The sequence below is a fragment of the Psammomys obesus genome, unplaced genomic scaffold (genome assembly GCF_907164565.1).
Source record: "Psammomys obesus unplaced genomic scaffold, mPsaObe1.curated_primary_1811, whole genome shotgun sequence".
NCBI lineage: Eukaryota > Metazoa > Chordata > Mammalia > Rodentia > Muridae > Psammomys > Psammomys obesus.
In genome coordinates, this window is record NW_026587382.1 from 2,324,017 (window position 1) to 2,332,649 (window position 8,633).

General features: G+C 41.0%; 1 protein-coding gene across 3 annotated transcripts in view; it reads left to right on the forward strand.

Moving 5' to 3' along the window:
• The window catches only part of Prpf3 (pre-mRNA processing factor 3), a 25,212-nt gene that overhangs the window by 8,180 nt on the left and 8,399 nt on the right, over positions 1 to 8,633 (forward strand). For all 3 annotated transcript variants that reach the window (XM_055603722.1, XM_055603723.1, XM_055603724.1), the window contains 6 exons: positions 968 to 1,051; positions 1,225 to 1,445; positions 3,447 to 3,753; positions 4,301 to 4,467; positions 5,255 to 5,334; positions 8,401 to 8,544. In XM_055603722.1, the coding sequence (XP_055459697.1) occupies positions 968 to 1,051; positions 1,225 to 1,445; positions 3,447 to 3,753; positions 4,301 to 4,467; positions 5,255 to 5,334; positions 8,401 to 8,544 (1,003 nt within the window). The remainder of the gene's footprint in view (positions 1 to 967; positions 1,052 to 1,224; positions 1,446 to 3,446; positions 3,754 to 4,300; positions 4,468 to 5,254; positions 5,335 to 8,400; positions 8,545 to 8,633) is intronic.

Below are 8,633 nucleotides of genomic sequence, written 5' to 3' on the forward strand. Positions count from 1 at the left end.
TTAAATGAAATGATAGCACTCACCTTGACTATATCCTTAGAGCTTTTTTCTGAACTTCTTATAAGGACACCACAAGGGTTTATGGGAAACACCCCTAAAGAGGCCTGCACTGTTGCCCACGGTTTCCTATACTAGGAAGTCAGGGGCTCATAGCATGATTGATACCGTTTTTTGAGACAAGGTCTCACTATTTAGCCCTGGCTGTCCTGCGATTCACTGTGTGTAGACCAGGCTGGCCTCAGACTCACAGAAATCTGGCTGCCTCCTAAGTGCTGAGATTAAAGGTGTGTGCCACCATGCCTGGCTGATAAACATGATTTTTAAACATAATATATATTTATTTTATGTGTATATACCTGAGTATGTACATGTGCCAGGAGCCTGTTAGAGGAGTCAGATTTCCTAGAATAGTTAGAGATGGTTGAAAGCCACCATGTGGGTGCTGGGAACTGAACTCAGGTCCTCTGTAAGAAAGCTTGGTACTTTAACTCTGAACCATCTCTCCAATCCTCCCCCCATTAGTGTAGCACTTTGTTAAGAAGCATACATTTAATGCTTTCCCCCTTTTTAGATTCTTAGAGGCTAAGTTGTTTTTGTTTAGTTTTTTACAATTTATTCATTTTATTTCCCAATTGTAGCCCTTTCCCTAAACTCCTCCTGGGTCCACACTCCCCTGGAAGTTAAGATATTTATACAGGCAGAAAGTGGCACTCATATTGTCTGACTCTCAATCTCCGTAGTGAATACTACTTGATAGACCTGTCCTATCTTGGGGGAGAAAGATTGAAAATTGTAGTGTTTTAGAAGATAAGCTTATTTTTACTAGATTTTCTTGTCTATGATGAGGGTAATATATGTATCGTGGAGACATTCACAGACTTCTAGGTCTCTAGAAATGAATGCTTTTTCAGTTAGGAACATTTACGAGAGAAATTAATGTTTTCCAATTTTTTTCTTTGGAGAGCAGATCAAACAGATGATGGAAGCAGCAACACGACAAATTGAGGAAAGGAAAAAACAACTGAGCTTCATTAGCCCCCCTACACCTCAGGTATTGTGCTCAGATTACTCTAAAAAAAAATATTTAGCACAAAATTTGTTGTCATTCATTCACATGAGATTCCAGAAAGTGCCACAGTTATCTACCATAATCTGCCATGGTGTGTGTATCTGTATGCCTATCTATCTCAAATCCTTGGATTTCTTTAAATCTCTGTCTTACAGCCAAAGACACCTTCTTCTTCCCAACCAGAACGACTTCCAATTGGCAACACTATTCAGCCCTCCCAGGCCGCTACTTTTATGAATGATGCCATTGAGAAGGCAAGGAAAGCAGCAGAACTGCAAGCCCGAATCCAGGCCCAGCTGGCTTTGAAGCCAGGGCTTATTGGCAATGCCAACATGGTGGGCCTGGCTAATCTCCATGCCATGGGCATAGCTCCACCGTGAGTATCTTTCACACAATCTTACCACTTCTGAGTTCTCTGGACCTGTTCTTTCCTCAAAGAACATTAAATAATTTCTTACAGTTCTCTTTGTGTTGGATTTTTGCTTGTTTGTTTGTTTGTTTTTTCAAGGCAGGGCTTCTCTCTGTAGCCCTGGCCTATCCTGGAACTCATCTTATCTCCTGAGTTCTGGGATTAGAGACATGGGCTGCCATCCCAGCTATAGTTCTATGTTTTTAATATATGACCTAAATAACAGTTACATTTAGTTTTGGCTTTGTTGTGGAGTTTGTTGTCTTCACCTATTAATGAGGCTAAGACTAGAACCAGATTTTTGGGCTTACCACTGAAGCTTTAGCCATTGAACCATATTGAGTGAGACCAAATACTGGACATGTGAGACACGTGCTGCATCTGCAACTCTCTTACTCAGGAGGGAGAGGCAGGAATAGAGAGGTCTATATGGTCTGGCCTTTCTATAGAGCAGGTTTTAGGCAAGCTGGGACTACATAGCAAGACCCTGTCTGTTTTGCTACTGGTTTGCCATCCTAAGACTGATTCAGGAATTTAGGAGCAGATGGTAGAAGTGTAGCCCATAGATCCCAGTAGTGGAACATTTATTTGTCTGGCTTTCGGGAAGTCTTGGGCTCTCAATCCCCAGTCTCACCACCACCACCACAAAAGTGGAGAGAGCCAAGCTGGCTCGGTGATTAAAAGCACTGACTGCTCTTCCAAAGGACTGAGGTTCAATTCCTAGTATCCACATAGTGGCTCACAATTGTCTGTAACTGAGAGATCTAACCCCTTCACACAGACATACATTTAGGTAACACACCAATATACAGGAAATAACAACACAGGTTGGGGGGGGCATGAAAGGTGGCTTAGCAGTTAAGAGCACTTGGTGCTATTCCAGAGGGCCAGGGTTTGGTTCCCACCAACCACAGGTGGTTGTCTATAAGTCCAGGTCCAGAAGACCTGAAAATAAATTAAAAATAAAATAATTCGAGAATAAGATTTGATAATGGCTGGGCAGTGCCAACACATGGCGCTAGTCTCAGCACTCGGGAGGCAGAGGCAGGGGCTCTCTGAGTTTGAGGCCAGCCTGGGCTGCAGAGCGCGTTCCAGAACAGCCAGGCTACCGAGAGACACTGCCTTGAAAACCAAAATATGAAAAAGATAACATTCTTCTCAACATGATCTTACAATTTCATTTGATTGTGCACTGTATCTAAATACTCAATTTGATATATTTCTGTGGGAGCCCATGAACTTGAATATGCTGTGCAAATGCTCTGATACTGAGATATATTCCCAGCCTAGGGTGATATTTTATATTCATTCTTAGCTAAGAAAACTGAACTAACTTATGTTGTTGGGTTTTGTTTTTGGTTTTTTTGGGTGTATTTTTTTGTTGTTGTTTTATTTGTTTTTTTGCTGCTGCTGTTTTGAGATTTATTTAACTTATGTGTATAAGTATTTTGCCTACATGTGTATTTGTGTAGCACATGGTTAACTGGTGTTCTCAGAGGTTCCAAGAGGGCACAGGATTCTCTGAAGCTCAAGTTACAGAGTGGGTGCCGGAAACCAAAATCAGGTCCTCTGCTAGAGCAGCAAGTATTCTCAACTGAGTCATCTCTTCACTGCCCCTACTTTCATCTTTTAAATCCAGATTTTATTAAACCCTAATGAGGGGGCTGGAGCGATGGCTCAGTGGTTAAGAGCACTGTCTGCTCTTCCAAACAGACGAGGGTTCAACTCCCAGCACCCACATGGCAGCTCACAACTGTCTAACTCCAGTTCTAGGTAGTCTGACACCCTCATACCAATGCATATAAAGTAAAAATTAAATAAATGAATGAATGAATGAATAATGCGGTTGCCTTCCCTAAAGTTACTTTATACACTTGTGCTTGTGAGGTTTGGTTTCTTCTGTTTTCTGTTGAGTTTTGCTTTAATGCTCCATGTAGGATTTATTTCTTTGTGGGGTGTTTTTTGCAGGAAAGTAGAGTTAAAAGATCAGACTAAGCCTACACCACTGATCCTGGATGAGCAAGGTCGAACGGTAGATGCAACAGGCAAGGAGATTGAGCTGACACACCGAATGCCCACCCTCAAAGCAAATATTCGAGCAGTAAAGAGAGAACAGTTCAAGCAGCAGTTAAAAGAAAAACCATCAGAAGATATGGAATCTAACACCTTTTTTGACCCCCGAGTCTCAATTGCCCCTTCCCAGCGCCAAAGACGCACTTTTAAATTTCATGACAAGGGCAAATTTGAAAAGATTGCTCAACGTTTGCGGACAAAGGTAACTTAGAAGTTAAGCTGGCACTGTGTCAGGTCCATATTTTTGAAATTAAATACATAGTTTAAAACAATGATAATTGGCTTATGTGCTCTATTTTTAGAACAATTGGCATTTGCTAGATTTCTCTTTCTGACTACTACATGCTGACAGTTGAGGAAAACAGTTCAGAACCATTGTCTTGATTTCTTTTGATGAAAGATAGCCTGATGTTAAAATTTACTACAGAAAATCCATGTATTAGGAAGAGTTGGATTGACTAGAGTTAGTTAAGTTGACCTTTTTGTCTTCTCAAGATGAGGTTTTCATAGAATTCCACTAATGCATGTCTACTGCAAACACAGTATGGAGTGAAGGAAGAGAGAGAAAGTGAGGCCATTAAGTAAACCTGAGTAAAAAATAGAACAGAGCAAAGTTCCTCTGATCTCTCAGAATTTGTAAATCCGATGCATTAGGTATAAGGGCTTTAATGAGGGGTATTGTGAAGCTTATGACTCTGTGACATTCCTTTGTTCCAACTTACCCTGGTCTTGTTTTATCTTGCTTTTAGGCTCAATTGGAAAAGCTGCAAGCAGAGATTTCACAGGCTGCTAGAAAAACAGGCATTCATACTTCAACTAGACTTGCCCTCATTGCTCCTAAAAAGGAGCTAAAGGAAGGCGATATCCCTGAAATCGAGTGGTGGGACTCTTACATCATACCCAATGGCTTTGACCTGTGAGTTTGTTAGTTACTCCTAGAGAGATGATACATACACCTTAAATAAATCCAAAGGAAATAGATAACTGCACAAACATATTTTCAAACTATCATGAGTTATTTTTAGCTTTTGGGGTTAGTGTACTAGAATCGGAGACAAATAATACAAAAGTGAGTCTGCAGAACACTTAGAGTTCTTCTATGTATTTTGTATTTTTTACATGTTTGTGACAATCCATTTGTAGAGCTAGGGAAAAAAGACAAAGTGTATCCTTGCCCTTTTTCCCTTTAAGTTTATTTAGAGGTGGGTGGGTGTGCTCTCGTGCGTGTAGGTGCAGGTGCGTACATGGCCACTGTATGTGTAGAGGTCAGAGGACACTTTTGGGAGTCCATTTTACTTCCACATTGTTGAGTCAGGGTCTCTCTTGTCTCCTCCAGTGTGTTACACATAGGATTTTGCCAGCCAATTCTCTTCTTTCCGTTCCCACCTTGTAGGAGTGCTGGGATTTCAGTTGTATGCCACTACACTCAGCTTTTTTAAGATTTATTTTTATTGTTTATGAGCATTTTGCCCGATACCCTGCATGTGTATGGATGTGTGCCACCATGTAGCAACATGTCCAACTTTTATGAAACCCTATTTTCTCAGTTTGAAAATTATATATTACCTAAGTAGATAGTATAGGTAGTACTTAATGAATACAGTAGAATACATAGAGAATGGATGTTTTCGTTGTGTTTCTAGGGTACTCTTGATATCATCTCTACCCACATATCTTGTTTTCTCTTCTTCCTCCAATTTTAGTACAGAGGAAAATCCCAAGAGAGAAGATTATTTTGGAATCACAAATCTTGTTGAACATCCAGCCCAGCTTAACCCGCCAGGTAACATATAGATTATCCAGCCAAGGTTCTAGAGCAGCAGTAGCCAAGAGAACTTCATACAGAGGGCATGAAAATCTGCCTGTGCTTTCTGCCTATAGCCACATGTGGTTGTTAGCATTTAAAAACAACTGAATTAGGAAAACTGAAGGCCTTGTGTTTTTATTTATTTATTTATTTGTTTGTTTATTGTTTTTTTGAGGCACAGTTTCTTTGTGTCCTAGAACTTTGTAGACCAGGCTGGCTGGCCTTGAACTAACAGAGATCCACCTGCCTCTGCCTCTGTAGGTGCCCGAATTGCAAGCATATACCACCATGCCTGGCTTAATTTCTTATTTTGTATTTTATTTGAATTGCTGTTTTGCCTGCATGTGTGTCTATGTCAGATTCCCTGGAACTGGAGTTGCAGACAGTTGTGAGCTGCCATGTGGGTGCTGGGAATTGAACCTGGGTCCTCTGGAAGAATTGCCCATGCTCTTAACCACTGAGCCATCTCTCCAGCCCTTTGTAGTTTTTCAACTTATAATTAAGTTGAATGGTATAGCCAGCCAGTGGCTAGTGGGCAACATTGAGATCATTAGGCCCCACTGATGGATATCATAAGTTTGAACTCTTGTCATGTTACACCACCATTAAAAACTGCCCCTGTCGGTTGGGGATTTAGTTCAGTGGTAAAGCCCTTGCCTAGCAAGCACAAGACTCGGGTTCGGTCCCGAGCTCTGAATAAAGAAAAAAGAAAAAGACAAAATAACAAAAAGATCTATCAGCAGAATCTATGAAACCAAACAAACTGTAAAAAAGAAATGTAAATAAAAGTTAAAAAAAAAAAAAAACAAACTGCCCGTCTTCATTTTCTTGTTGCTTTTAATATTTATTTATATATTTTTAATTTTTTTTTCCCCAAGACAGGGTTTCTCTATGTAGCCTTGGCTGTTCTGGACTCAGTTTTGTAGACCAGGTTGGCCTCAAACTCACCTGCGTCTGCCTCCCTGAGTGCTGGGATTAAAGGCTCGCTTTATTAGTTTATTTGTTTGAGAAAGAACCTCACTGTGTAGCTTTAATGGCCTGGAGCTCACCAGTAGACAGTGCTACTCTTGAACTTTTGGAGACCTTCCTGCCTCTGCTTCCTGAGTGTTAGGGTTAAAGGCGTGCACTGTCAGGCCCCATACTTTTACCTTGCTGCCTATTAGCATTGTTAGCAACAAAATCTGACTAACTCAGATGTCCTTTAGAGGCGCCATTTTATTACTTATGCTATTGTTTTTTGTTTGTTTGTTTGTTTGTTTTTTGTTTTTTATGGTTTTTGTTTGGGTTGTTTGGTTTTTGTTTTTGTTGTGTGGTTTTGTGTTTTGTTTTGCTTTGTTTTTTTAGCTCTGGCTGTCCTGGAACTTACTGTGTAGACCAGGCTGGTCTTGAACTCAGAGATCCACCTGCCTCTGCCTCCCTGAGCGCTGGGATCACAGGCGTGCGCTACACCTCCAGGCTGCTTGTGCTGTTTGTTATTGAATGTAAGCATAAGTGTTTGTTCCTTTGCCTGGGTAGGGTAAGGGTGTGTGGAGTGGTAAAGAGTCTATTGGAAATCCAAAGATCTCTAACCCAAGGCACTGAAAAATGGGAGATGTGTGCTAATTCGTGTTCAATTGAAGTTTTTTTGTATGCCTGCTCTAGCTCCCAAATAATGAGACAGAGACCTATTACATTTATTAATAAGCTTCAAAGCACTATAGCTGTCCAGAGTCTCATCTATTCTAACCTGTCTATTCTTGTATAGATTATTTCCCAGCCACACACCCTTTTACCTGTCCCCTAATCTTGCCCTGGCCACTCCTTCGTCCTTGTCCCTATGGGGACTCCCTCCTTATGCCCCTGTGACCCCCTCATCTCTGATTCTGTTCCTGTCTCTCTGTCTCTCTGCACCACCTGGGACCCCCCACACACACACACTGGGATTGCAAGTCCCACCTTAACTCTTCTGCCCACTATAGGCTCTTCAGCTCTGTATTGACCAATCAGAGATGATGGAGGACAATTTTTACACCACATTGAGACAGGACCTTGCTCCATAGCAATGGCAATACCAGAGTCTGTTAGCATTTAGTTCGCTGCTATGTATCTCTCTCTCTCTCTCTCTCTCTCTCTCTCTCTCACACACACACACACACACACACACACACACACACACACAGATGCTTTTGGAAGTCAGATCCCCCAGAACTGGAGTTTGCAGGCATTTGTGTACTGCTTGATATGGGTGATATGAATTGAATTCAGTTCCTCTAAAAGAGCAGTTAAGTATTCTTAACCAATGAGCCATCTCTCCTGCCAGCACATTTCCCCTAGTTCTGTACTAAAACGGAGTCATTGCTTGTATAGTGGTTAGCATAGCTTCATTGCCAAAAGAAAATTTATTATATAGGTTAATGGTTTTCAAATTGTATTCCATAGAACAGAAAATATAGAAAGTAGGATCTGCATTTAGTTCTAGTCCATACCCAGTGCTACTATTTGCACATTGCATGTGGTGAAAGTATTCAGTTCTTATAGAAAAACAACTTAGAAAATTATGAGATACTTTTTTCTTAGAAAGTATTCTCTTTTTTTTTTTTTTTAAGGTTTATTTATTTATTATGTATGCAATGTTGTGTTTGCATGTACACCTGCATGCCAGAAGAGGGCACTAGATTTCATTATAGGTAGTTGTGAGCCACCATGTGGTTCCTTGGAGTTGAACTCAGGACCTCTGGAAGAGCAGTCAGTGCTCTTAACTTCTGAGCCATCTCTCCAGCCAGAGAGATCATACTTTGACTTAGATAAACAACAATATTATCTCTCTCATTACTTAAAAATAACAGACAGGTCAGTTACAGTTAGTGAATGTCTTTAATTCCAGCAATTTTGAGGTAGAAGCAGTAGGACTTTGAGTACAAGGCTGGCCTGGGCTACAAAGCAAGATCGTATGTCAGCCTCTTCCCTCAAATTGTTGGTAGTTAATGTTTGTTCTAAGACATGGATACTCGGCTAAATCCCTCTATAATTAATGCTTTGGTAACTCATTTTTCTTTCTAACAGTTGACAATGACACACCAGTCACCCTGGGTGTATATCTTACAAAGAAGGAGCAAAAGAAACTTCGGAGGCAAACAAGGAGAGAAGCACAAAAAGAACTACAGGAGAAGGTCAGGCTAGGTCTGATGCCTCCTCCAGAACCGAAAGGTACGTGTCTTGCTGGCCCCGCTACCACCACAAAGTAAATAAGTGTGTGTGTGTGTGTGTGTGTGTGTGTGTGTGTGTGTGTGTGTGTG